General features: G+C 55.8%; 4 protein-coding genes across 11 annotated transcripts in view; 2 read left to right on the top strand and 2 right to left on the bottom strand.

Moving 5' to 3' along the window:
* Positions 1 to 21: 21 nt before the first annotated feature.
* EPHX2 (epoxide hydrolase 2) lies at positions 22 to 9,033 on the bottom strand. 2 transcript variants are annotated; one of them, XM_010708042.4, is made up of 19 exons: positions 8,843 to 9,032; positions 7,057 to 7,141; positions 6,718 to 6,877; positions 5,654 to 5,844; positions 5,319 to 5,441; positions 4,917 to 4,991; positions 4,608 to 4,703; positions 4,375 to 4,453; positions 4,105 to 4,139; positions 3,925 to 3,951; positions 2,681 to 2,766; positions 2,439 to 2,550; positions 2,224 to 2,298; positions 1,657 to 1,702; positions 1,469 to 1,571; positions 1,305 to 1,374; positions 1,151 to 1,231; positions 350 to 408; positions 22 to 271 (listed from the first exon to the last, which is right to left on the bottom strand). In XM_010708042.4, the coding sequence occupies exons 1-19, from the start codon at positions 8,941 to 8,943 to the stop codon at positions 187 to 189; spliced, it is 1,689 nt and encodes a 562-aa protein (XP_010706344.2). In that variant the 5' UTR covers positions 8,944 to 9,032; the 3' UTR covers positions 22 to 186. The 2 variants fall into 2 exon arrangements, with proteins under 2 accessions (XP_010706344.2, XP_085074334.1); XM_085218208.1 differs by lacking the exons at positions 22 to 271; positions 350 to 408; positions 1,151 to 1,231; positions 1,657 to 1,702 and having other exon boundaries at positions 1,329 to 1,374; positions 8,843 to 9,033.
* Positions 9,034 to 9,763: 730 nt separating this feature from the next.
* Positions 9,764 to 12,691, top strand: LOC116216363 (uncharacterized). Of its 2 annotated transcripts, XM_031552644.2 has the most exons (4): positions 9,764 to 9,845; positions 10,808 to 11,214; positions 12,097 to 12,295; positions 12,466 to 12,691. In XM_031552644.2, the coding sequence occupies exons 1-3, from the start codon at positions 9,768 to 9,770 to the stop codon at positions 12,245 to 12,247; spliced, it is 636 nt and encodes a 211-aa protein (XP_031408504.2). In that variant the 5' UTR covers positions 9,764 to 9,767; the 3' UTR covers positions 12,248 to 12,295; positions 12,466 to 12,691. The 2 variants fall into 2 exon arrangements, with proteins under 2 accessions (XP_031408504.2, XP_031408503.2); XM_031552643.2 differs by having other exon boundaries at positions 12,097 to 12,691.
* Positions 12,692 to 14,622: 1,931 nt separating this feature from the next.
* CHRNA2 (cholinergic receptor nicotinic alpha 2 subunit) lies at positions 14,623 to 23,708 on the top strand. The gene is made up of 7 exons (XM_003204566.5): positions 14,623 to 14,742; positions 17,047 to 17,285; positions 18,524 to 18,678; positions 19,558 to 19,602; positions 19,725 to 19,834; positions 20,166 to 21,252; positions 21,800 to 23,708. Exons 2-7 carry the CDS (start codon positions 17,222 to 17,224, stop codon positions 21,923 to 21,925), a joined length of 1,587 nt encoding a protein of 528 aa, XP_003204614.2. The 5' UTR covers positions 14,623 to 14,742; positions 17,047 to 17,221; the 3' UTR covers positions 21,926 to 23,708.
* PTK2B (protein tyrosine kinase 2 beta) overlaps positions 23,560 to 27,998 on the bottom strand; it is a 21,278-nt gene continuing 16,839 nt past the window's right edge. For 4 of the 6 annotated variants that reach the window (XM_019613348.3, XM_019613350.3, XM_019613346.3 and 1 more), the window contains 7 exons: positions 27,466 to 27,612; positions 26,617 to 26,652; positions 26,213 to 26,240; positions 25,892 to 25,947; positions 25,518 to 25,661; positions 24,674 to 24,754; positions 23,560 to 24,586 (listed from right to left, as the gene is read on the bottom strand). In XM_019613348.3, the coding sequence (XP_019468893.1) occupies positions 24,371 to 24,586; positions 24,674 to 24,754; positions 25,518 to 25,661; positions 25,892 to 25,947; positions 26,213 to 26,240; positions 26,617 to 26,652; positions 27,466 to 27,612 (708 nt within the window). In that variant the 3' untranslated portion in view covers positions 23,560 to 24,370. The remainder of the gene's footprint in view (positions 24,587 to 24,673; positions 24,755 to 25,517; positions 25,662 to 25,891; positions 25,948 to 26,212; positions 26,241 to 26,616; positions 26,653 to 27,465; positions 27,613 to 27,998) is intronic. The other 2 variants (XM_085218233.1, XM_085218235.1) reach the window with 1 other exon arrangement.

Here is a 27,998-nt window from a genome sequence, read left to right as displayed (position 1 = left end):
AAGACCCCACGGGAGAAGCAGTGGGGGGCTGAACACCACGGGTGCTTTATTTCTCTGTGTTACAAAGGCAGAAGGCAATTCCTGAAGCAGCAGCAGCATCAATGCATCCAGACCTCCTTACCAAATCCCCCCCTTCCAGCATAACCCCAGGGCAAGGGGAGCCCTGGGATGGAGCTGCAGGGATGCTCACAGCCGAGATACCCTCAGCATGGCCCCATCCGGAGGAAGGTCCTCCAACCACTCCACCAGGATTTTGTTCAGGGCCGCAGGCCTGGGGGGATGCAGAGAGTAGGGTTGGAGTTGGCATAGAGTGGGGGCCCAGCCCTGGGTCCCCCTCCCCAGCCCTCACCTCTCCATCTGTGTCCAATGGCCACACGCCTCCAGGTGCCCCCGGCGCAGCTGTGGGATCTTTGGGGGGAAGCAGGAGGGGGCTGGGCCAGGAGCAGACCCCCTCCTGCCTCTGCTGAGGAAGGAAATGCCACCCCTTCCCCACTTGGCCCCTCCTGATGCCCTTCTTATCCTACCCTTATCCCCCCATCCCCTCCTTATCCCCCCTTATTCTTCCCATATTCCCCTTATCCCCTCCTTATTTCCCCCTTTTCCTTCCCTTACCTGTTTCTTATTTCTCCCTTTATTTCCCTATTTTCTCCTCATCCCCCTCTGTTCTTCCCATATTCCCCTCATCCTCCCCTTATTCCCGTCCTTATCCTTCCCCTTATTATTATTCCCTCCTGATTTACATTCTAATTTCCCTCTTATCCCTTCCTTATTCCTGTTTTAGTCCTCCCCATTCCTCCCTTATTACTCTCCCTTTATTCTTCCCTTATTCCCCCCTTACTCCTTCCTTATTCCTCCCTTATCCTCCCCTTATTCCTCCCTTATTCCTTATTTATTCTTCCCTTATTCTCCTCCATTCCTCATTACCCCCTTCTTATTCCTCCCTTATTCCCCATTTATTTCTCCTCTTCTTTACCCACCTTTTATCCTTCCTCTTACCCCCTCCACAACGCCCTGCAACCCTCCGTAACTCCCCACATCCCACACCCCAACCCATATCCCAGCATAATTCCCACCCCCAGAGCTCCATTCCCATTGGAGCTCCCACAGAAGCATCTCCACCCCAATGGCTTTGGGATGGGGCCGTGCGTACCCACTCCTCCATGCCCTTGCTCATGCTGGGGAGCAACACCACATCCTTCCCCGCTGTCACCATCAGTGCTGGCATGAGGATCTGCAGGGGACACATAGGTTGACACTTATCTGAATTGTGGTGGCCCCATACATTGCTTCTATGAAGTGCCCACCTTCCTGTCCTTGGCTGAGAGTGCCCAGTGCCAGTTGGGTCTAATGTTCCGGTACCAATTCAGTGGACCCCTGAGGAAAGGGAATGGGGAATTGGGGCTCAGTTCCACCAATTCCATTGCCCAGCCCACGACATGGCTCTACAGGGGCACAGCACTGCTCCTACCTGAAGCCAGACCTCTGGAAGCGCTCGATGTAGTACTGCAGCTCAGCACCGTGCAGGATGAGGCTCTCAGGAATGTCCTCTGGGAAGCCGACCAGCAGCCCCCCTAGAGCACAAAGCAGGGCAATGGGAGCATGGCCATGCCCCAGCTCAGTCCCACTGCAGAGCTGTGCCCCCAAGAAGCCCCATACCTCGCTCCTGGACACCAAGCAGGCCGGGCACTGAGTGCAGGCGGTCCTGAATAGATGGCACAGTGCTGGGGTGTCATCCATGGCCAACGTGGGGCTGTGAGCCCCTCCTTGCCATGAGTCAGCACCAAGCATTGCTGCACCCCAAAGGATGCAAAAACCATACTTTTCCCTCAATGTTCCCCTTCCCTCAGTGCATCCCCTTCCTCAATGCAACCCCTTCCTCAGTGCAACCCCTTCCTCAATGCAACCCCTTCCTCAATGCATCCCCTTCCTCAATGCATCCCCTTCCTCAATGCACCCCCTTCCCCAATGCACCCCCTTCCTCAAAGCACAGCTTTGCAGTGTCTCATCACTCTACAAGGCTGTGAGCCCCACACTGCTCACAGAGATGCGTTCACTCTGGTCCCTACTGATGGCAGCTCAATGCAGGCTGTGCTGCAGGCAGAAAGGGCAGCAGACGCAGGTGGAGCATGCCTGAAGAGCACCGTAGGCAGTATAAAGCCATCCCCAAATTCTTCTGCTCCCCCCACCCAGCTCTGTCCTTTTTCTTCCCAGCTCCTCTCCTACCTCTGGGCGGGTGGAACGGATAAGGGCTTTCAGGGTACGACCAATGTCTTTCTCCAGCTCAGCCTCTGCGACGCCCTGCAGTGTAAGATGGGGCAGTGGGGTGATATTGGGTGCCCCATGGCATTGGGATGGCAGTGGGAGTCCAGCCATGGGGTAGGCAAAGAGCGTGCACATTAGAGACCCCAACATGGGCAGGTCCCCCATTTCTGACCTACCGGCTCCTGGAAGTAGAACTGGTAATCAAACATAGGGAAGCTTTTCATCTTCTCCACGATGTCCACCGTGGGGTCTGCTGGTCGGTATGGGGTGTTCAGTGAGGCCACAGCCCTAGGACAATGCGGGGAGCATAGTCACCAGAGGGAGCAAAGCCAGGCACCCCCCGCAGGATGAAAGGCAATGGGGCGCTCCCTGCAGGGATGGCCGCTGACCCCAAAAGGGCAGTGAGGTATGAACCCACCTCACTCTCTCGGGGTAGAAGAGGGCCATGTTCCAGACCACTGCACCACCCCAGTCGTGGCCGATGAACACGGCTTGTGGGATACCCTGCAGGACAGGGACAGGGAGGGGGACTGTGAGTGCGTCCCCATGGAGAACATTCCACTGAGTTCAACACCAAAAAGAGCATCCTGTTGAGCATATCCCCAAGGAGGGCATCCCATTGAGTGCATTCCCAAGATAACATTCCATTGAGCTCATCCCCATGGCGAGGATCCCAGTGAGAGTGTTCCCTGGAGAGCATCCCATTGAGCTCATCCCATGGCCAGTATCCCAGTGACTACATCCCAAAGGAGGGCATTCTGCTGAACACAAACCCAAGGTGAGCATCCCACCGAGTATATTCCTAACGAGAGCACTCTAGTGAGTGCAACCACAAGGTAAGCACCCCATTGAGCCCAATGACCCCCCCCCCCACTCAAAGCAGAGACTGGCACCCTAAGCACTGAGCATGGACAGCTTTGCCTTCCCCAAAAAGCATTAAAAAAGATCAGAAAACAGCAGTTTTCTCTTTCTTTTGGGGGGCCTTTTGCTACCAGTGGGATGGGGATGGAGGAGAGGGTAGAGCGTGGGGTCCTGCAGGGGGGACCTAGGGGGATCAGCCCCCAGGTGACAGTGGGATATAGGGTTGGGAGGAGCTGGCAGCACCCTGCAGGGCAGCCAGATCCTACACCCACTGCTCTGCTCCCCACATTTCCTTTCTCCTCACTGACCCCTGTGGGCTCCTACAAACAAATCCAATTAAAACACCAGCTCGCAACAACGAAGCAGACGGTCTGTAATTAGCTGATGTTTAGAAATATAATTAAAACTCCCTTCCAGCAGCAAGAGCTCCCTGAGGATGGCAACGGGGGGAAGCTGAGGCTGGCGAGGCTCTGTGCTGCGGTTTAACCCTTTCCCAAAAGGAGGGTGGGAGCCGAAATCCTATAAAGAGGGGATGGGGGCTGCCAGGTTGAGTACTCCAGGATCTGCTGTGATTCCAAAGGGTTTGCCATGGGATGATGCTCCCGTGGAAGTGGGTACCATATCCCCATACTCAGCCAAAGACTGGAGGTGGTAACACAGAACAGGAGCTGACAGACCCTATAAGGATATCCCTATAGATCTTGGGAGGAATGAGCATCCCTGTCCTGAAGTTCACATCCACAGCACACAGGGAGAGAACTAGCTGCAGAGACATGAAGGCAGGTGGTGGGGGGCTCTTACCAGTTTGTCCAGGAAAACAGTCAGGTCCTGCAGAATGGAGAAGATTGGGTCAGAGGGTCCCACATCCCAATGTCAAGCAAAGGCTGAGGTCCCCCCCATGGGTCTCACCCATATGCAGGAGCCAAACCCAGAGCTCCAGCTCCAGCCCTCCCATCTCCATTTGGCACCACAGCTCCTCACCTTACAGATCTGCTCCTGAGAATACTCTTCTATCTCTGCACAAAAGACAGAATTCCCATCATTGCAGCATTCCCATTTATCTAAAGGGATCACAACAGGCCCTCTGCCTCCCCAGGGTGAAGGGGTCCTGTGCCAAACACCACCCAGCTGGGAACAAGCAACAGCAGACACGATGCTCTGAGCCCTTTATCCAGTGCAAAGGGATGGGAAAAACCTTGGGATGCTCACGGCTACATTCTGGTCCTATGGGGAAGGATGAGTACTGCTCACCCGGCGGTGCTGTGGACTCGCCGTAGCCCTTCATCTCCAAAGCAATGACACGGAAGCCAGCATCAGCCAGGGCAGGAATCTGAGAAAGCAAGCAGTAAAAAACATGGAAACCTCCAAAAGGAAAGCAGAAAACCACAGAAACCTCCAAAAACCCATTTGTAGGCACACGGCAGGGCACAATGCCTGGTGTGTCACCACGCCAACACGGCCATCCCATTTCCCCGTCCCCTTACCTGGTAGCGCCAGGAGAGCCAGGACTCGGGGAAGCCGTGGCACAGGCAGATAGCAGGGCCTTGCCCCATCTCCACGAAGTGCAGCTGCACACCGGGCTGTGGGGACAGAGAACCCTCAGCACCCAGCACCATCAGAGCCCCCTGGGTGCTTCTGAGCCACATGCATGGCATTTAGCCATAGGGTGGATGGGGAGCACTGTGCAGCACAGCCCCTCCAGCACAGCCTGATGCCAGGTGACAAATCCTTGCCTATGTCCCAGTGCCCTCAGTAGCACATTTGTCCCCACCACAACTTGCTGTCCCTCTTACCCGGATAGGCACATATCCATGGCTCATGGTGGCTGGACCACAGGCAGTCGGCAATGGTTCTTCTTGCTGGAGAAGCTACGGGGCAAGGAGAGCTCCCAAGCTGAAGTACAGCATCTGCTAGTGCTGAGCTTCCAGAATCACCCAGCAGTGCCATGCAGGCACTGTAGCAGTGGATGCAAGGTCACAGCATGATGCTCCATGGGTTGCTCATGGATGGAGAAGCTGTGCCTGCTTCCTCTTCCCATCAGCATTCGACACCCAAAGCTGTGCCCCCACCCTAATACTGCTGATCCTATATCAGAGAATAGCGATCCAACCTCTTCCCAGACCCCATAGAGCAGAACCCAATAGGCTCTGATGAACCAGTGGGGGTCAAGGTGTCTCCATGGCACCACTACATACCTGCACGCCTGACAGCTCCTGCAGCTCCTTCAGGACGGTGTCGGTGTCCCTGACGAGTATGGTGGCCATTCCCATCTCTCGGGCTGGCTTCAAGTTCTCCCCAATGTCATCCAGAAAGATCACCTGGAGCAGATCCCAGACAAAAGCATCCAGAGATCCCAAGGGTGCTTAGGGCTAGAGGCACCCCTGGGTCCCCCTCTTCCCCACCCACAGTAGGGTGCCTAGCAATATGGACAGGGGCTTTGGAGCTCCCCAAGGAAGAGACCCTACAGCCTCTCTGGGCACCATCACCATCAGCATCTTGGAAGCTGTAGGGGACGATGGTGACCCCGTACCTCCTGTGGCTGTGCCTGCAGCAGCTCCAGGGTGTAGGTGTAGATGCGGGGGTCTGGCTTGTGCAGCCCCACACGGCATGATTCAATGAGCAGGTCAAAGTGCCGCTGCAGCACGGTCAGCAGAGAGGAGATGAAGAGCCGCCCCTCACTGTCATCCACCCACTTGTTAGTGAAGACACAGGTCTTAAACCCTGGGGAAAGGCAGAGATGAGGGAAAGCTTCGTGACTGCGACACAGGCTGCCCAGAGAGGCTAGGGGTCTCCTTCCCCAAAGATATTTTAAAGCCGTTTGGATGCAATCATGGGTATTGTATTGTAGAGTCACTAAGGTTGGAAAAGACCTCCAAGATCATCAAGTCCAACCATCAACCCATCACCACCATGCCCACTCAGAATCATAGAGTCACAAAGGTTAAAAAAGAGCAGTATGGTCATCAAGTGCAACCATCAACCCATCCCCAACATACCCACTAAACTGTGTCCCTAAGTAGAATCATAGAATTGTTAAGGTTGAAAAAGACCATCAAGATCATCAAGTCCATCTAGCAATCCACTACCACCATGCCTACTTCTAGAATCATAGAATCATCAAGCTTGGAGAAGAGCTCTAAGAACATCATGGATCCATTCCCACCATGCCCACTAAGCCATGTCCCTAAATAGAATCATAGATTCACTGAGGTTGAAGAAAACCTCCAAGATCATCAAGGCTCTGCTTGGTAACAAACCAAGCACACCCCAACACCCCCCAGGAGCACCACAACCACCCAAAGGTGCAGCCTTTCCTGTCCCCAAGGATTGAAAGGTGATGGCCTCAAATTTGCACCGGGGGAGGTTCAGGTTGGATATGAGGAAACATTTCTTCTCATAAAGAGCAGTGATGCAGTGGCACAGCTGCCCAGGGAGGTGGTGGGGTCACCATCCACGGAGGTGTTCCAGAACCGTGGGGATGTGGCACTGAGGTGCAGTGGGCCTGGTGGGGTGGGTTAAGGTTGGACTTGGGGATCTGAGAGGTCTTTTCCATCCTGAATGAGCAGGGATACCCCACAGCTCCCCAGCACCCACCATTCCTCCGGAGCATGCTGGCAGCCCGCAGCAGTGGGGCATTGAGGGTGCCCTTGGCTGCCATCTCCTCAAACACGTGGGCGATGGAAAAGGTGGTTGGTAACGTGATGCCCGCAGTGGAGGCCTGCTGCCTGCAACCTTTGTCCACCTCCAAGAAGAGCTGGAAAACACCCACAGATCCCATCAGAGACGGTCCTTGTGGCGAGGCAGTACCCGCAGCCTTGCACCTCACTTTCAACAGCTCCATCCCACAAAACCAAAGGGTTCGACTCAAGACCCCCGGCCCTTCCATTCCATATAGGGGCAGCCGATGGACCCCTCGCCGTCCTCACCACTCACCTGGGACAGGGTGATCTGGCCCCGCATCACCTTGTTGTGGGGGCTGTCAGAACCACCTGCAAACAGGACATCCCGCAAGAAATTCCTACAAAAGGAACAAAGGGGGGTGCTGCAGTCAGGGGGCACTCCAAGACCTGGAGGTGAAAACCAAAACTAAGGGTAAACCCCAAAGCTTGGGGGTGGTACCCCTATGCCTGGGGGTACCCCAAAACCAAGGGGAAGACACTGCAAAACCAAATAATGGGATACCCCACAAATCAAATGGAGGGGGGGTATACCCCAAAGCCTAGAGGGGGGAATCCCAAATCTTGAAGGGCCACCTCAAAACCAAAGGGGGTTCCTCAAAACCAAGGGGTCGGTACTCCAACACCAAGGAGGGGCATCCCAAAGCCTGGGGATGCTCCCCAAAACCAAAGGTTCGGTACCTCAATACCACGGGGGCAACCCAAAACCAAAGGAGGAACCTCAAAGACTGGGGGGAGTACCCCAAGTCCCCAAAGAGGCGACTCCCTGAACCAAAAGAGGGCATCCCAAAACCAAGAAGGGGCATCCCAAAGTCAAGAAGGGGCATCCCAAAGCCTGGGGGGCACCCCACTACCAAGGGGAGTATCACAAAGCCAAGGGGAGAGCACCCCAAAACCTGGAAGGGGGCACCCCAGGACTGAACAGTGGGCACCCCAAGACCGGGGGGGGGTGGCAGAGATGCATCAGATGGAGGTGGCTCTGAGAACCAACCCCCTCCATCCCCATCATAGGGGCGCAAGGCGGCCGCCCATCCATTCCAGCTGGCAGCTCAATTACTTCGCATCTCGGGTACGACGCGGGGCCGATCGGCCAAGGAGAAGAGAAAACAGCCGAGAGCGAGGAATTGTGCAAAGCTGCAGCTCAGGAAAATAATTGCCCCTATCAGGAGCTCACGAAGGGCCTTCGGAGGCAGCAATAAAATAAAATCACAGCGCTGGCTCCGGGACAGAACTCCTTCGGGTCGATTTCCCCATGCCAGCGAGATCGGCGTCACCGATTTTTTTTCGTAATGAGGTGAAGGATGAAATGTTTCATCGGCTGATAATGGAGGAATTTATTGCTCCATCTGCTCCGCTGCATTTGTATTGCTTAACTCGTTGCTTCAGCTCTGCAAATCGCACCGAAATGCATCGCTGTGCTGAAATCCCATTGCCCTCCCTCCCCCCCCCAACCCCGGACACGTCAGGTGGTGCAAACAGCCCCGACCTGTTCTGGTCACCCTCAGGAGCTGATGGCGTTGTGAAGTACCCAAAATCAAATAGGGCAAAGGGTTCCCAAAGGTCTCTGGGATCAGAATGGGGTGAAACACCCCAGTTCGGGCAGTCTGAAGGCTGGCACGGAGCACTTCAGGGGTTGCAATGACTTATGTCGGGTCTCAGGCAGCGCAGCCCCGTTGGAGGCATAAGGGAAGGGCTGATGGCTTCCCCCCTCCAAGTTGGGGTGTTTGGGGCTCTTCATGAACAAAACTATATTTATTTCCCCTCCAGCACCCATCAGGCGCTCTTCTCCACCTCTATAGAACGTCCTCTATAGAAATCTCCAATTTTGGGGGGGTTAACCCCCATCCTGCACTCCACCCCCTCGCCCGGCCGTCCCGTCGGGTTTATCGCTGAGTCCCCCACACTCCGCGCGGGCGGCGACCGCACACACAAATCGCCGCTTTATCTCCACGTGTCTCTGGATGAGAGGCGCTCCGCTATCAAGCGGGCGGGCGACTCTTAGGATTCCGAGCCGGAACCCACAGAGCGGTGCCGAGCCGTACCTGGGCAAGGCGTAGCTCCGCTCGCAGGAGCTCAGAAAGTGCTGCAGGCCGGGCCCGAAGAGCACTCCGCCCAAATCGAACAACGCAAAGCGCCGCGCCATGACTGCCGCCACCGCCCGGTCTCGAACCCGTAACCTCCACTCAGCCGCCTAAAGGCCGCGCCCTCCGCCCCGCCTCCTTCCCATAACCACGCCCCTTGACGTCTTAGGTCACGCCCCCTGCCCCGCGACCACGCCCCCTCTCAGCAGCGCCGCGCAGGTCCTAGCGCCGCCGGTCCGCTCCCTCCGGCACTCAGCACAGGGACTCTCACCCACAGGTGTCCTTCCGAGGGACATCCCGACAGGGGAACGCTCCTCGGCCCCATCACTGCTCTCCTGGGGCTGTGGAACCCCTGGTACCCTATGGTTTTGGTGTAGAGGTCTCCCAGGTCCTCACGAGTGCCCAAATGTGTTGGGTTTTGCCCTACGTTACATTTTGTGGGGCATCAACAAGGAGGTCCTGCAGCCATCTCGGCTCCTGCTGCACCCCTCGGGTTTACACACGTATGCACCCATACATACGTGCATACACACCTGCACATACACGCATACACACCTGCGCACCTGCATGCATGTGCACACACACACAAACATGCACATCTGCATGCACAAGCTTGCAGACACATTCACACAAGCATGCACAGAAACGTGCAAGCTGAGCACCCATATGCCCCACCAGGCACACGCGTGCACTCTGAGCACATCCACACGCTTAGCACATGTGTGCACACATATGCACACTGTCTGGCCGTGTTGCTCACAGCTGTACCCCTCCCAGCTTTGTAATACACACGGATCCCTGTCCGGGGGGCTGCACGACCCCATACATCCCACCCCAGACCTCAAAGCATGGCCCGTTCAGTGCTGAGCACAGTGTGCGTGTGCACATGCGTGTGCACATGTGCGTGGGCTGGCCCAGCCTCCAGAGCACAGATTCCATTGCAGGACCATCGCCTCGCCTTGCAGTGAGTGGGATGGGGGCTATGGAGGGTGGGAGGGGAGCAGTGCCACTCTGGTGCCTCAGTTTCCCCACTTGCAAAATGAACAGTGGGGTTGAAATGCTGGAAAAAGGGGGGGTTGCAGAGTGGGTCGGGAAGGGGGGCTTATTGCAGTGTTGCAAACAAAGTGCATGGGGGTCAGGGGCTATTCACTGTTTGGGGGTGGGAATTTCTTTGGGCTGGGGGGAAGAGTTGCTCTGGGTGGGATCTGAGCCCCCGTGAGCTGTGCTTTTCCCAGCTATGGGCATCCAGTTGCTTTGCTCAGTGTCCCCCACCCACCCGTGCCCCACCCGGATAAAAGCTCCTTACCCAGCTTCTGACACAGCCCGGACCCCTGACAGGCAGAGAGTTCCCCAAAGCAAAAATCCGAAAGCATTTTGGGGAGGAAGGAGAAGAAAAGAAGAGTTTTGCTAGCTTTGGCCAGGATGGAGCCCGGCTCTCTGTGCCAGCAGACGCTGTGCTGAGACCCAGCCAGCTCATGGCAGGGCCGGGTGCCACGGCGCTGCGGTCTCCGAATGGCATCTCCGGTCCTTCCCCAACGCTTCAGGGCGCTTTGCTCTGGTCCCCGCCCCTCCAGCCCTGCTGCCAGCGGTTTCCAGTGGTTTCCAGCGTTGGTTTTGGAAGAGCCGAGCTGTCTGCTGCTCCCCACCGCGGCCCCTCTCTCCTCCATGGAGGAGAGTTGGAGGGGCAGGATCAGCTCCAGCCCCCTTGTGCCTCAGTTTTCCCCCCTTTGCATTTTGGCACATAGCATCCCCCAGATCCTAAGTCCCAGCAGCCAAAAAGTTTGCCAGCCCTTATAGGAGAAGAAGTGTCCCTGAGGGATTTTGCTGATGCAAACTGAAATCTGAGGGTCCCTGGTGGGATGCAGAAGGGACCCCAAGAGCATCCCAGCCCCACTGCGGGGTGCTGACGCCCACCTTTCCCCATAGGACACCATGGTCCCGTGGGCCTGCTGCCTGCTGGTGGGGCTGTGTGCCCTGCTCCCTCATGCCATCCCCCAGCAGGACCCCCTTGGGGACGCTGAGCGCTGTGGCATCACTTTTCATGCCCCAAATCCTTGCGGTCCACCCCGCGTGCCATCCCCTCTTGCATCTCGTGAGGAGCTGGAGCACCTGCAGAGCCTCCTGCAGCAGAACAGGGCCACGCTGCAGGATGTGGAGGCGGCGGCGGTGCTGGAGGAACCCCAACCCCGGTACCAGGATGTGATCAATGAGGCGCTGCCTGCAATCCGTGGGGCCAACCAGGAATTTGGGGAGAGCCTGGACAACGTGCGCAGGGAGCTGGAGGCTCACATGGCCCAGAGCGATCACCCGCAGGTGGTGGAGAAGAGGGAGAAGTAAGTGAGCAGCACCCCAAATCCCAAAACAGTCATCTGTCCTTATGAGCATGGAGAAATGAATGGTTCCTGGGGAGTTCTGCTGAAATCTGGAGGTCTCTGGTATGGGGGAGGCAGGGGGGATGCTCCCTGGAGGTGATGGGGGTAGGAGGAAGCATCACCCCAAACTCCACAGGTGGGCGTCACAGGCAACCAGGCCAGAGTGCTGCTCTGCATGGCCCTAAGGATGCTCAGTGCTGTTGGTGAGCACATGGTTGGTTGGTGGGTCTCAGGTGGGCTATGGAGGCCCCATCACCCCACACCATTGATACAGAACCGTAGAATCACTTTGGTGGTTCAAAAGACCTCCAAGGTCATCAAGTTCAACCACTGATCCATCCCCACCATGTCTCATGCCGCTGATATCCGGATATGTATCCCTTGCCTGAACCCTCAGGGGTTGTTGCCTCAATCATCTCATGCCATGCATGTGTCCCTGCCTTGAACCCATAACATTTGGAGCTCCCCCATCCCCTGCCATTGACATAGACTCGTAGAATCACTTAGGTTGCAAAAGATCTCTAAGATCACCAAGTCCAACCCCAACCCATCCCCACCATGCCCTCTGACCGTGTCCCATGCCACTGATATCCACCCACTGGGTCTGGAGGCTCAGCCACCACATTCTTTCCAAACAGAATGAGAGAATCACGAAGGTTGGAAAATCATCAAGGTTGGAAAAGACCTCCAAGATCAAGCCCAACCCATCACCACCATGCCCCTAAACCACACCCCGTGTCATTGACATCCAGACACGTATCCCTTGCCCAAACCCATAGGATTTGGAGGCTCAGCCACCTCACGCCATTGACACCCACCCATGTCCCTGCCCTGAACCCACAGGCTGCGCAAGGACATCCGTCTGGTGGCCCACGTGCTGAATCTCACTTCCCACCTTGCCCACGTCCTCGACGCCTCCTCCCAGCGCCTCCAGGATGAGCTGAGCCTCCGCCTGCAGCGCTCGGCCACCCGTGCTGCTGCTGCCCAGCCATAGGACACGGGCTGAGCTCTGCCTCTGCTCCCACCACAGCCTCGCTTGCTGGTAGGATGCTGCTTTGCACTCATGCTGTATTGCTTTCAAGGAATCCTTTTGCAGACAGCACTTGCAAAGCAAGCTGGGTGCTGGGTGGGGTTGAGGGCTGCAGCCTGCTGTGCAAGTCCTCATCCACATGATGCCCATCACCCCGAGTATTTAATATGTTTGTCTTGTAGGAGCTCTGCCTGTGTATGGCAGAGCCCCGTGGCACTGCGTGTGCCCCCTGCTGCAGGCTCCTTCCTTCTCCTTTGCTTCTCCCTGAACATGCGATGCCCATGCAACCATTTGCAGCCAGCCAAAATCAGTCAAAATCTGAGAAACATGGAACATCTCGAGCTGGAAGGGAGCCCCGAGGATTACTGTGTGCAACCCCAAAAATCCAAATGCGATGCCTGTCTTCAACCATGCTGTTCCTTTCTACAAATGATCGCCGTCTCCTCTGGGGCATGGATGGTGATGGGGTTGGGGATGGGGATTGGATGGGGATGAGCATGGGGATGGGATGGGCATAGAGATGGGGATGGGATGGGGAAGGGGATGGGGTTAGGGATGGGGATGGGGGTTAGGGATGGGGATGGGGATAAGATAGGGTGGGGATGAGGATGGATGGGGATGGGGGTGGGGATGAGGATAGGATGGGGTGGAGATGAGGATAGGATGGAGTGGAGATGAGGATGGGGATGGGGGGATGGGCATGGAGATGGAGATGGCGATGGAGATGGGGATGGCAATGGAGATGGGGATGGCAATGGAGATGGGGATGAGGTTGGGGATGGGGATGGGGATGGGGATGGGGATGGGGATGGGGGTGAGGATGGGGTGGCTGCACACACACAGGCAGAGAAGTGCTGGGTTGGAGCTACAGGAGATGAATACAAGCAGCCCAGCAGTAAATTGAAGCTGGCAACCGGAGTGCACTGAACCTACAGAGGGTTGGGCATTAGGAAAATAGCTGGAGGCAGAAAACTCTGATCTATTTAAATACAAGGAGGACACGTCCTGGCCACACCATCACAGGGCCTGGGGACACCATAGGTGTGCACTGCAGAACCCTGAGGCTGGGCAACAGGAACACCTCGGGCAACCAGCAGTGACACATCCCCAGGAGCTGCAGGCAGCACAATAAAGATGCATTGCGCTCTGCCAGGCGTCAGCGTTATTGCCACATCTGCTTTGTCTCCTTCCTCAGTGAAGGACAGCACCCAGAGTGGTGATGCATCCACTTCAGTGCTCCTCTCCTCAGGTATTTTGGGTGCTCAGCAGCCAGAGGTGGCACCCACTGCCCCGATTTCAGTCCATGCAGGTGGGCTGGGGTCCAACATTGGGCTGCAGAAGGGGAGAGAAGCACATTCTAGTGCCCCCCAAGCCTGGCTCTGCCTCCTTGTTTGCCTCCCAGGGGAAAGGATGCAAACTATTCTCCAGGTCCCCCAGGGCTGGAAATTGCAGTCCTGGGCATCAGTAGCAGGAAGGTTGTGCAGTACATTTCCTAGCAGGAAGGAAGGAGGGAGAGTGGTCTGGGTCAGGGCTGTGCCTTTGCCCAGGAAGGGGGTGAGAGGGGTGAGCTCAGGGTTTCCCATCTCTTGCAGATGGAGAGAGACCCCCTGTCAAAGCTCTGTCCCCATTCCTCTGTTTGCACCCAATGGGCGTCTCAGTCTGGCTGTAGGTGGAAGGGAAAACAGTCCTGCAGAGTGGGGGAGATGCAGGATGCTTTCTCAATTTTGTGACATTCTCCTTGGCAGCATTTTGTGGGAGCTGCCCATGAGCAGGTTGACCCCAAAACCAACTCAGGGCAGGTGGGTGAGTGGGCAAACCCTAAGCTGGTGGGGGGCAGCTGCCCCCATCCCTCTGCAGTACTGCATGGAACACCCATGCAATGCCCCTTGCAACACTCCGTGCAGTGCCCTTTGGACTGCCTATGGAATACTTCATGCAATCTCCCCTATAACACCCCATTCAATACTCCGTGGGATGCCCCACGCAGTACACCAGGGAGCACGCTGTGCAATGCCCTATTCAGTGCCCCCATGCAATACCCCATGCAATGTCTCCCTGCAATATGCCCTTTGCAAAGCCCCATGCAGTGCCCCCACACGAAGCCCCTTGCCGTGTCCCTTGCAGTACCCCATGCAAAGCCCATTGCAGTATCCCATGCAGTGCCCAGTGCCCCACACCGTGCTGCAGCCCCACTGCCCTGCTGCACATCCCTACATCCCATCCAGACACAGGAGGACAAGAAAGGGGGCAGGGGGCCACAGAGAGCCTTCCTCCCCTCTCCTCCTCCTCCTCGCAGCGCTCTGGGCTCACCCTCCTCCCTCCTCCCCTTTCGTCACCGCTCTGAGGACAGCAGAACATCCCCCACTGGAGCCCATTGCACGCCGGAGCCTCCGCGGCACAGCATCCCCACCCCGTGCGTGGGCTCAGCGAAGGGAACGGAGCACAGGACCTCTCTTCAGGTAAGGGACGGGGCTGGGTGGGGAGGAGAGACGCGGTTCTTCCCTGGGAAATCCTCCTCCTTAAATGCAGAGCGCTGCCTCAATGCTCGGAGCAGCGGGGAAAGTTTCCCATCTGCGCGTGAAGTTCCCATCTGAAAATCCCCCACGCTCTCCCTTTAAAACAAAGCAGAAGAGCACAAAAGCAACGAGCTCTCTGGAAGTTATTTATTCCTGCTGCTGCCCTGACTGCACGTTTGTTGCTGAGGGCTCAGCTGGGATCGCCCGCAGGCATCCCAAGGTTCAGCCTTGAGCGGCTGCTGGAGCCCTGGGGGAATGCGCCTGGCACAGACCGAGTGAGCATTTCATGTCCCCCGGGGCAGTGCTGCAGAGGGGTCAGTGCACTTGGTGTCGTGAAGAGATGGGAAATCCATCGGGGAAATTGTTTGGACATGGGGTGGTGAGGGATGGAGATGCACTAAGGACAGCGATGGAGATGCATTAAGGGCAGTGATGGGGATGCAGGAGGGGCAGTGATGGAGATGCAGGAGGGGCAGCAATGTGATGGGACTGCATTGGGGTAGTGATGGAGATTCAGGAGGGGCAGTGATGGGATAGGGACCCATTAAGGGTGGTGATGGAGATTCAGGAGGGGCGGTGATGGGAATGCAGGAAGGGCAGCAGTAGGATAGGGATGCATTAAGGGGTAGTGATGGGGATGCAGGAGGGGCAGTGGTGGGGATGCAGGAGGGACAGCAACAGGAATGCAAGAGGAGCAGTGATGGGATGGGGATGCATTAAGGGTGGCGATGAGGATGCAGGAGGGGCAGTGATGGGATGCTGATGCATTAAGGGCAGTGATAGGGATACAGGGGGATGGTGATGGCGATGCAGGAGGGGCAGCGATGGAGATAGGGATGCTGTGGGGAGGCGGATATCACACAGTGTGCTTTTAGGGTTGCAGCCCCCCAGGCAGTCCCCTTATCACCTTCCCTGTCCCCAACCAAACCTCAAGACATGGGTGCACATCCCCAGCCTCGTGCTCCCTGCAGAACTCCCCGTCCCTGACAGGTATCAGCTGTTCCCTGCAATGCTGCCCATCAGCCTGGGCACCTTTTTCCCTTCTCCAACGTTTATCCTTGGGAGAACCCCTAAAAATCCTCAACTTTCTTTTACGTCACACTCTGCAATCAAGCCCAAGGAGCGGCTCCCCAGCAGCCTGGTTCTCTCCCATGTTTTTAGATATCTCAGCCACATCTGTAATTTTTATCTCAGCGCAGTGGCCGTTGTTTCTCCTCCCATTTCTTTTTCCACCCCCTCCACCATCCGTGTATTAATCAGCATGGCCACAAGTTGAAAACTGCGCAAAAAAAAAAACCCCAGCAATGACAAGTTAATGAAGGCTCCTTGGTTTGACTGGGTGGGAATTCAAAGGATGTCCTCGCTCACCAAAGTCAGCACTGGGCTGGGAAGATCCACTGATCCGTTGCTTTGGGGATAAGGCAATTGCCTCTCTAGAATGCAGAAGCTGCTGCTGGGGTACAAGCTGGGCATGGAGGAGGAGTCATGAGCTTGAGGTTTGGGACTGCTGCAGAGCAAGAGATTTTCCCCATTGCAGAGATTTGACATACAGAGTACAGGGAATCTGAGCACACACATGGATGGTTGATTGGATGGATGGACAGATGGACAGACAGACGGATGGATGGATGGATGGTTGTGTAGATGGATGGATGGTGGACGAGTGGATATCCAGCTTTAAGACAATCCCCAGGTGTCCCCAGAGCACCCAGAGCCTTTCCCAGGGGTCCCAACAGGATCACTGAGGCCATCCCTGAGGCACAGGGCATGCTGCCAGCACATCACCAGGCTGACAGTGCTGTGTCCCAAAAGCAGCTGGAACAAAGCATCCTCCAGGGGTGGTTCTATGCCACTCTGCCATGCTGTCCCATGGGCAGGAGGCTTGGGAATGTTTCCTCCTGGGTGCTCTGAAGTTTTGCAGCAAGGCATACAGTCAGCCCATCCACACCCTCAGTGCCCCTGCAAGGGATCTCTTTTTAATTCTGCTTTGGCTTTGCACCATTCCCGTGACTTTAAATCATAGGGTCCAACTGATTCAAAGAGATGGAGCTCCCCAGAGGAGTCCCAAAACCCACACTGCACCCACTGAATAAGGAGAGGATGCTCTGGACACATTTTCCTCTGGCCCCAGTACAAGTCAGAAACTGATTTCTCTGTCGGCTGTAGGAAGAGTGGGACCATTCCACCTCCTAGAACTGCAGTGGGGTGGCATCACAGTGACAGTGCCACTCTCTGGTGTTTTTCCAGAAAAAAAGGGAGGAAATCTTGGTCAAGAGGCTTGGCCACACTATCCAGCTCTGTCCATGGCTCCTCTGGAGCTTGCTGGTGGTGGGGACACACAGGACACCCTGCTGGAGCTGCCCTATGATGGCTTTTCCTACTAAGTCGCTGTGCCCACGTCTGGGCTCACACTGCAGGAAGCATGGGGTGGCCGTGCTGCAGCATCATACCCCTCCTCGTGTGGTGCTTTGCCATCTTCCAGGCAGGTAAGGGCTCTCCTTTCTTTCTCTGGGGTATCTGAATGCCCTTCCCTTGGGCCCAGCTTTTCCCTGAGTCCCAATCTCCCAACAGTATAAGAGCTCCCAGGAGCAGGGCATCCTGCTTCTTCCCTCATCCAGCAGCATTCCTCCCCGTACACCCCCTGCTGCTCAGTGCTCAACCCCCAGTAGTGTGCAAGGGAAAACCCACGCTGGGTTTGCCTGCCCCAAGCTGAGCAGTGGGGAGAGCTTGCACAGGGCACAGGGGATGCGCCAGCTGTGGAGCTGTACATCCATCCTGCTGCTGGGCACAGCCACCCGTACAATGCCTTTTTGGCTGCGCTTTGCTATGTGAAGTATTCCACTGAAGAAATTTATGGAGCTCCGCAGCAAGCAAGGACAGATGCAAGCGATGCTGTGCGATGCAGCACAAGCACGTGGGCTGGCTGGTGGCACCGGAGAGCAATGCCAGTGATTGCTCCACATAGCAAGGAGTTTCCATCCTCTATCTCCCATCCTCCACCCTCTGTTCTTCACCCTCCATCTTCCAACCTCCATCCTCTATCCTCCATCCTTCCTCCAACCTCCATCCTCCATCCTCTACCTCCATCCTCCATCCTCCAACCTCCATCCTCCATCCTCTACCTCCATCCTCCATCCTCCATCCTTCCCCCGATCCCCATCCTCCATCCTCCAACCTCCATTCTTTAGCCTCCAATCTCTATCCTCCATCCTCCAGTTGAGCCCAATGGCTGCTCTCTGGGAAGTCTGCACTAGATCCAAACTCTGCACCAGCTGCAGCCTCCAGCTTGCAAAGCCCAACCAGTTTACACCAGTAAGAGCTGCTAGAGGGGGCTGTGAGGTGACCCTTGGCCATTCAGGAGCAGGATTTTCTCACCAACTTCCAAGCTAACATTACTAAGTTGACCTTGCACAGCCCAACAAGCATAGGGCACAGTTGCAGAGGCCAATTCCCCTCTTCCCACCTCCATGCCCAGAAATGTCCCTTTCCCAAGTGGTTTAGAGAACCCCAAATCCTCACCCGGAGATCTGTGGGGGCAGCTCCTGCCCTCTCCCTCAAGCAGTACTGAGATGGAGCAGTAAAGAGGCAGAGTGGAAAGCCTCCACTGCAGGGAATGGGAGAGAGTGACATTTATAATTGCTTTTATTTTGGGGTGTCCTGTGATGTGCACAGTCCCTTTTTGGGTAGTGCAAGGATGCTCTGCACCTGCTGCATGTCTCCACAGCTGCCCGGGAGCAGAAGCAGCCCCACGGCTTTGCTGAGGACCGTCTCTTCAAGCATCTCTTCACAGGCTACAACCGGTGGTCACGGCCAGTGCCCAACACCTCTGATGTGGTCATAGTGAAGTTCGGGCTGTCAATAGCACAGCTGATCGATGTGGTAAGGTGCCCACACAGGGATTCCATCCTAGGACCTCTGAGACATTTCTTCTGCCCTCCATGCTGCTGTCTGTCCCCAGAAGGGGACAAGCCACCCACCTGCCTCCACAAAACCTCCAACGAGCAGGGGACATTGCTCATCACTGCTCCATCCCAAGCTTTCCCTTCCCCTGAAAGCAAGAGAGCATCAAGGGAAACTGCACAGCTCTCTATCCCCATTTTTATCTTCCCACCATCTATACCTATAGGGCTATCCCTGGGCTTGTTTTTCCATCCATGCCTTGCTTGTTACTGTCACGCACACCCATCTGTCCGTCCATCCATCCATCCGTCCATCCATCCATCCACCCATCCATCCATCCATCCTCCCTCCCACCTACCATCACAGAACCCCCAGATCCCCAGGGTGCTTGGCACTGAAGGTACCCCCAGGTCCCTTTGGTCTCCCCCCTGTCCTCCCTGCCCCAGAGGGATCACTCAGAGCAAGGTACCCAGCCACTCTTTACTATCTATAGCCTATCTACTATCTGCTGCACAGAGCCTAGATAAATCCATCATCTATCTGCCCTTTCATCTATCCATATATTCATCTATCCATCCATCTGCCCATTTATCCCTGGTATTTGCACTCGTCTACCCACCAGAACTTCTCCGAGCTTGCTGCCACAATACACTATTGTTTGCTGCCATCTAGTGAGCAAATATCCAATCTCTCCTGCATCTTGTGCTGGTGCTCAGTTGCTTTAAGGAACTGAACCCCAGCGGCAGAACGGGAGCTCGGCAGCATGAGCAGGATAAGCAGAAGGGTGATATTAGGATTGATGCAGTGTTGGGATGAACCTTCTCTGTCCTATTCTCATCTCTCCATTTCCCACTGCAGGATGAGAAGAACCAAATGATGACCACAAACGTTTGGCTGAAGCAGGTAGGAGTCTGTGCCATCCATGGGGCCCAGGCTGGAGAGAGTAAAGGAGGAGGAGGATGGTATTGGGCAGCTCATTCCCACCAGACCCAAGGTCACCTGGTGTCCTCCTTGCCTCCTTCCAGGAGTGGAGTGACTACAAGCTGCGCTGGAACCCAGAGGACTTTGACAATGTCACCTCCATCAGGGTGCCCTCTGAGATGATCTGGATCCCCGACATCGTGCTCTACAACAAGTGAGATGATGCATCCCTAGGACCAGTCCTCTCATTCTACCTCATCTCCATCACATTCATCCCATCGTATCTCATCCAATTCCATAGTATCACATCCCATGGCATCCCATCCCATCCCATCCCATTCCACAATATCACATCCCATTGCACCACATTCCATCCCAGCTCATCCTATCTCATCCCATTCCATCGGATCCCATCCCATTGTATCCCATTCTATCCCACCCCACCCCATCCCAGCCCATCCCAACACAACCCATCCCATTGCGAATGGATGGAGCTCCTGCCCCTGTTTTCTGAGGCGAACCCTTCACCCTCTCTGTCCCCACAGTGCCGACGGGGAGTTTGCTGTGACACACATGACAAAGGCCCACCTCTTCTCCAATGGGAAAGTGAAGTGGGTGCCACCCGCCATCTACAAGAGCTCGTGCAGCATTGATGTCACCTACTTCCCCTTCGACCAGCAGAACTGCAAGATGAAGTTTGGCTCCTGGACATATGACAAGGCCAAGATCGACCTGGAGAACATGGAACACCATGTGGACCTCAAGGACTACTGGGAGAGTGGCGAGTGGGCCATCATAAACGCCATTGGCAGGTACAACTCCAAGAAGTACGACTGCTGCACTGAGATCTACCCAGACATCACCTTCTACTTCGTCATCCGCCGCCTCCCGCTCTTCTACACCATCAACCTCATCATCCCCTGCCTGCTCATCTCCTGCCTCACCGTGCTGGTCTTCTACCTGCCCTCCGACTGCGGTGAGAAGATCACACTCTGCATCTCCGTCCTTCTGTCCCTCACCGTCTTCCTGCTGCTCATTACCGAAATCATCCCCTCCACCTCTCTGGTCATCCCACTCATTGGCGAGTATCTCCTCTTCACCATGATCTTTGTCACGCTCTCCATCATCATCACTGTTTTTGTCCTCAATGTGCACCACCGCTCCCCCAGCACCCACACCATGCCCCACTGGGTGCGTAGCTTCTTCCTGGGCTTCATCCCCCGTTGGCTCTTCATGAAGCGACCCCCGGTGCTGCTCCCTGCTGAGGGGACCACAGGCCAATATGACCCTCCGGGGACCAGGCTCAGCACCTCCCGCTGCTGGCTGGAGACCGATGTGGATGACAAGTGGGAGGAGGAGGAGGAGGAAGAAGAGGAAGAGGAGGAAGAGGAAGAGGAGGAGAAGACGTATCCCAGCCGTGTGCCCTCAGGGGGATCCCAGGGCACCCAGTGCCGCTACAGCTGTGGACGCCAAACGGGCAAAGCATCAGCAGGCCCAGCTCCCCAGGTGCCCCTCAAGGGGGAGGAGGTGGGCTCTGATCAAGGGCTGACACTGTCACCCAGCATCCTGAGGGCCCTGGAGGGTGTGCAGTACATCGCAGACCACCTGCGAGCAGAGGATGCTGACTTCTCGGTGAGTGGGAGGCAACTGAGGGCTGGGGGTGAGGGGAGTTCTCCAACCCAGTGCTCCCTCCACGGGGGTCAGTGATGGGGATATCCAGTTGTAGCCGTGCATGCTGAGGACCTTAGTTCAGGGGATCTATGATCACCTCCTGGGAAATAAGGATAGATGTTGCACTGAGCAACATGGTCTAGAGCAGTCACAGCAATTACAGGCATGGGTTGGTGGTCGGGCTTGATGATATTAGTGCTCTTTCCAACCTTAATGATTCTATGATTCTATGAAATACGGGTTCTACCAGGTCAGCTCAATGTTCCTCAGGCTGCAGGGTGCAGGATGCCCCTCTCCCAGCTGCACTGCTCTACATTATGTCAGTATCCATCACCCAGCCCAGAGCCTGCACCCCAACCCACAATTTGGGAACACCTGGGTGGGGTTTGCTATGCCCCCAGCAGCCTCCCTGTAGAGATCCATCCCCACACCTTACGCTTGAGACATCTCCTAACCCTTGGAGGCTTCACCCTCTACCCGCAGCTCACAGCCCCTCTCCTCCTGGCAGGTGAAGGAGGACTGGAAGTACGTGGCCATGGTGATAGACCGCATCTTCCTCTGGATGTTCATCATCGTCTGCTTGCTGGGAACCGTGGGACTCTTCCTCCCACCCTACCTGGCAGGGATGATTTAGGGATCAGGGGGTTATGTGGGTACCTCTCACAGCATCATGACCATGAAGGACCCTTGGGTGGGAGGTGCAGCGGTGGGGGGGGGAAGCAAAAGGTGTGCTGGGAGTGCCCTGCTTCTTGCTGTCCTGCTCATGGTGGTGGCCATCCTGACCTCAAGGAAAGCTCAGCACAGCCTCTCCACCAACCAAACGTGGAATGGAGGCATCTAGAAGAGGCATCCACTTCCCTCAGCTGCTGCGGGTTCCATCTGGAAGCCAAGGGACATGTCTGGTTGTGACTTCAAGAGAGGATAACACAGCTGCTTCTGGATGCATCCTGCCTCAGGACCACAGCCATCACAACGTGGGGCAGGACACAGTGCTTTGGGGTGTGGCAGCAGGAAGGGGCAGAAGTTCCTGCTCACGCTACACAGCTCAGGGGCTCTGCTCTTCTCTGCTCTGCAAAGCCCAGCAGCACAAGCGACCACACTGCACCAGCCCACGTGTGTGCTGGTGGGTTCGTCAGCACAGGCATCCTGGGCAAATCTTCCTCTTTGTCCCATACCTGTGATAAAAAGCAGACCCCAAACCCCCTCGCTCTGATGACTGCTGCAATCCAGCTTTAATTTCTATCTTCCATGCACCCTAAAGGACACGTGCTTGCAAAGATCTACTCTTATCTGTGCCCTGAAGCCAGGCTTTCCCTGTGGGGCTTTTCCTCCAGGAGACCAACCCAGGAGCTGGATGTGACCTGACGGGTTTCAGAAAACACTTTGTGCTATCAGGAGTGAAATGGGCTGGAATAAATGATGCCACTGAGAAAAATGCACATCCCAAGGGTGTTGCTGCTGCTCATGAATCCTGTGCTGTGTGCACACAGGGTTGAGATATAGGATGTGCAAGGCAGCAAGCTGGATGTATGCATGGGTCTGTGTGCATCTGACCCAATACATCCCAGTTTTGTGGCTCTGCAGAGCCCGGTGTGCTCATCTCCTCTCCACATCAGCCCTTCTAAACTCCTTGCTGGTTGCCTCCAGAACCAAAATCCCTCTTTCAGCAAAGCTCTGCCTGGTTGGGGATGGAGCAGAAGCTCTGGAGTGAACTCCAGTGTGACACAGCAAGCACCCCAAACACCCTTCTCTATGGAGAACCCATCCTCTTGATTGTACCGTCCCCCAGAATGTTTCCCAACTACCTCCACTCTGAACTTGCCATGATTTCCTGATGCTCTTTGAAAGGCAAAGCACAAATACCCAAAAATAGTTCTGCTTAGCAAGACCTGGCATGGGAACAGGGAGAGTGGTACCTTGCATGGATTTGGGAGTTGGTGGGGCTCCAGAGCTGGCAGATCCAGGTTGGATATTAGGAAACATTTCTTCTCATAAAGAGCAGTGCTGCAGTGGCACAGCTGCCCAGAGAGGTGGTGGGGTCACCGTCCCTGGAGGTGTTCCAGAACTGTGGGGATGTGGCACTGAGGGATGGGCATGGGGGGGTGGGTTGGAGTTGGACTCGTGGATCTTGGAGGTCTTCTCCAACCTGAATGATTCAGTGGTTCTACGACCAGAGGTGAACAAGGGACACCCTTGCTGCAGGGTTCTGGAGTCCAGCCTGCATTCTTTTCCAGGAGAGGGGGACGTCAGCAAGCAAAGGCACAGCAGGACTTGGTGCATGGTTTATCTCAGCCAGCGCGAGCAGCGTTGTGGGAAGATGCTGGGGAAAAGCCCGAACCGTACGATTTCCAATTCAAGCACAAACCGAACAGAGAATTTGTTGCTGCTGTCGTTTACATAGAGTAGCTTGGAGCAAACTCAGCTGGAAGAGGCCCCATTCTCCCGGCTGGTTTGTGGCACTGACAGCTGCGGGCACAGGGACCCATCCCTCCCACACTCCCCAGGCTGGGGCTGGATGCGAGAACCGACCCGACGCACGCCCATTATTAAATAAACTCTTCTATATAATGTACAAGGAAATGCAAACAGTCCCTCCAGTGAGCCCCTCCCGGGAAGCCAGCTCCCCTGGTCACCGTGTCCACAGCTCCCAGCACCGAGCAGCAGGGCGCGGGTCCCCAGTTGGATGTGCTGCCCCTGGGAGGGGCCATGGGACGGACATGGAGACCCATTGGATAGACACACGGACCCACTGGACAGCCCCATTGGGCCCACCGAATGGACATACAGCCCCATTGGTGCCACTGAGCCAAAGGGACCTTCATCCACCTTTGGGGACAGCCAGGCCACCCCCAGTCCTTTGGAGGGACGTGTCACCAGGCACCTCCTTTCTTCAGAAGACTGACGAGATGATGCTAAAGACACAAGCAGCTGCAGGAGGAGGGGGACATGGAGGACAAGGCGGCGAGGCCACGGGAGACACACAGAAGCCAGCTCGTCCACACCGCTCTCCTCCCATCGCCACCGACCAATGCGGCGTTGCCTCTGCTCCTCTTCTCCTTCCCCACCCCTTCATATTCCCTCACTCCAAGCACAGCTTCACCAGGTTGGCCTGGACCTTGGCTTGGTCCACAGCATCCAGCAGGTTCTTGGCGTCCACAGCCAAGGTATGGGAGGCTGTCAGCATCTGCTTCTTGCACTCCTCGCTCAGGGAGGTGACGGCGTTCTGCTGTGCCAGGCGCATCTTGTTTATCAGCTCAGCCAAGTCCTTGTTGAGCAACTTCTGGGTCCCTTCAATCTGGCCATGACGTGCAGAGGTTATAGCTGGGGGTGTCCCCAAGCCCCCTCCCCCATTCCCATCCCCATGGGGCTGCTGCAGCCCTACCTCGGTGCGGGAAGTGGCGGGCAAGATGGGCAGGATCTCATCCACGCTGCCGATCAGCTTGCGGAGGGATAGGCCCACGTTCTGTGGGGTGAGTGGTAGGGTTAGAATGGCTCCAGGCACAGGACAGTGGTGCACAGTCCCTGATGCTGATTTAAGGATCCCAGTGGGGAGAGAAGAATGGGGGAAAATGCTCCCCTTGGACTCAAGGACCCAATGGAGGAACAGAGCATACTGGAATTGATACCTGGACCAAAGGATGTGTTGGAAATGCTCTCACCATTGGTCCAAGGACTCAACAGAAGAGAAGAGTGGGGTATATTGGAAATGCTCTACCATTGACCAAAAGAAGGAGCAGGATATATTGGAAGTGCTCCCATCGCTGACCCAAGGACGCAATGGAGGAGCCAGACATGTTGGAAACACTCCCACTCTCGACCCAAGAACCCAATGGAGGAGCACAGCATGCTGGAATTGCTCCTACCACTGATCCAAAGACTCAGTGGAGGATCAAGGCACGTTGGAATTCCTCCTGCTATTGGCACAAGGACACGTTGGAGGAGCAAGACATGTTGGATATGCTCCTCTATTGACACAAGGCCACAGGGAAGGAGCAGGGCATGTTGGAAATTCTCCTGTCATTGACTCTAGGAGCCACTGAAGGAACAAGACATCCTAGAATTGCTCCCACCGTTGACCCAAGGACCCAAGGTGTGTTGCTAATGCTCCCTCCTATACACGTAAGTCTTTCCAAAAAGAATTCTCAGTGGGAGCTGCTCAGCAGGCTGATTCCCAGCTCCCCTTCACGATCCCCACAGGAGGCCTGCTTTCCCTTTGCTTCCCCTACCTTCACCACGAGGATGTACCCCTCTGGCGGCAGGAGGCTGATCTCATTCTTCAGCTGCAGGACAGCCCTCACCAGGTCCATGACGTTGCTGTACACCGTGTCATCCGTGCGGTCCAGATTGGCAGTGGGAGCTGGCTGGATGGACTGGCAGAGAACAGGGCCACGGTGGGCTCAGGACAGCAAGGGAGCAAGGAAGGAATAGACCAACATCGGTGGAGAGCCCTGGCCGGTCTCCGCACCCCAGACCCATCCACCTCCCACCCGCAACTTGGACACTGCTTAGTTGGTCCAAGAAGTCCTGTCTTGCAGACGAACAGAAGTAAATGGTTGTGGAGGAAGACTTGGACCACAGTGGCTGTCTGAGGAAGTCTTACCTGTGCCCCAAGTCTTGGAGGCTTCTGGGGGGGGGCCGTGAACTCCGCTACACCATCAGTAAGGGAAAGGAAGGAGAGTTACTCTGGATGCTCCCTGGACGTGTGTGCATGTCCCTCATGCCCCACACCACTCAGGACACCCCAACTTGACACAGCTGTATGCCACCTCCCCTCCACCATCAGAGCAAGGAAAAGGGGATGCCTGCAGCTCAGCCCCCCACTTGTGGAACAGCAGAGCCCTTGGGGCAGGCAGAGCCACTCCTGGTGATGATCTGGGATTGCTGGAACAGGGCTGGTGCAAAAGGCAGCAGGGACACTCACTGTAATCCGTCTCCTTCTCCGGGAGCAGCTGCAGGGGAAGAAACAGCAGCAAATGAGAGGTGGGAAATCCTGTTCAGAGGAGCAAGAGTGGAGGAGGCACTGCCTCAGGGTGGAGGCATCCTCATTCCAGAGGGCTTCAGGGGGCAGGTCTGGACTGCAAGCATTGATTGTACCCCATTAAGAGTTTTGGACAAGTTTTCTGTAATTGGGGGACAGGGATTCCCCAGCATGACAACAGAAAGCGATTTGACCCCAGCGATCCCTAAATGCTTCCAAGAGCAGGGCCGGAAAAAGGGCAGCAGGGACCATTGCAAGCTGTACGTATCTCCTGCCCACCCCCAGGAGAAGGGACCCTCTGCAGATGAATGCAGTCAACAGGGTTCTCTGGGGCTGGCAGCACTCACCAGAGCAGTGTTGTTGTTCATGAACACTGTCGGGTCCTGAAAAAGGGGAGAAGGTTTGTGAGAGGTGATGGGAAAAGGGAGAGATAAGGGAAAAGGGAAGGAAAGGGAAATACGGGGACCTCTGGAGAACTGTTCCCTTCCTTCTACTCCCTTCATGGCAAAACTTTCCCAAATTCTGATTCTTTCATCCCAATTCCCAACAGAAAAAGAAGCATTCCCCCCTTCGCTTTGCCCAACATCATCCAGGAAAATCCATCTCTGATCTCTGGGGACCTTTATGGTTTTCCTGCCTCCAGAAGACCCCAAATGCACACCCCAGGAGCATGGCCCGTATCTGCAGCCCCACAGCCCCTCATGGACCTGTCCCTGTCTTCATCCCTTCCATGGGGCACCAGGATCCCGAGCTGCTGCTCCCCAAAATGCTGCTGCAGCACCAGAGCTGGGCACTGCTCCATGGCTGCGTCAGTCGTGCTAATAAAAGATTTTCCATCTCGCTGCCGCTGGTGCATTAGTCACACATTAGCTACCTTGATGCTGGCTTTAAAAAGCATTATAAAAGCTTGTGAAGATGCAATTGCGTTTAAAAAATTGCGCAGGTGTCAAAGCGTTTGCTTCCCATCGCAGCTCGGCGAGGTGCAGAACACAGAGAGGTGTGAGTGGGTTGGTGATGGGGGCCGCCCTGACACATCTGGCTGTGCACAAACCACTGCAGCTGCACACCTGCTGTGATTGCAGCGTGCTGCAATTGTGGTTATATTGCACGAAGCAAGCTGTAGCTTGGTGCATGGTGGCAATGCGAGAGCTGGGAGCACCCAGCCCAAAGTCTGTCCCCAGCCCAATGTTACCCACCAGGGATTTCTCCTCCTGCCGCAGCCATTGGTAGTCCTCCACCATCTGCTTTTGCTGCTTGTCCAGCACCTGCCGCATCTTCAGCCTCTCCATCTCCCACAGCTTCTGTGCCTCCTCTCTGCTGCTGGGACGCAGGAAGTCTTCCTCCTGGCAGATGGAGCAGCAGAGATGGGGGGGGCTCAGCACCACGAGCCTCCCAATGCGGTGTTGGCACAGTTCTGTACATGCAAAGCCATGCTCCGGGCTCCTGGGCATGCAGCTCAGCACCAGAGCAGTGCACTGTGCCCGTGGTGCAGATGCTCACGATGCTGGGATTGTGCCAAACCATCCAGCAGATCATCACCAGATGCAGGGCATCACCTGCCCCTGATTCTGGGGCCATGCAGTGATACTGAGGAGCTAAACGCTAGGAGACAACGCTGCAGCCACCCATCCCTGGAGCACCCCAGCTGGATTTTGGGTACTCCATGCCAGCATCTCCTCCACCACCACACCTCCACTTTGGTGCGCATGCATGCAAACATCATGGCAGC

Source organism: Meleagris gallopavo, chromosome 2 (genome assembly GCF_905368555.1).
Source record: "Meleagris gallopavo chromosome 2, MGAL_WU_HG_1.1, whole genome shotgun sequence".
NCBI lineage: Eukaryota > Metazoa > Chordata > Aves > Galliformes > Phasianidae > Meleagris > Meleagris gallopavo.
The sequence above is the reverse complement of the archived record's forward strand: the minus strand, read 5'-3'. Positions and strand labels throughout refer to the sequence as shown.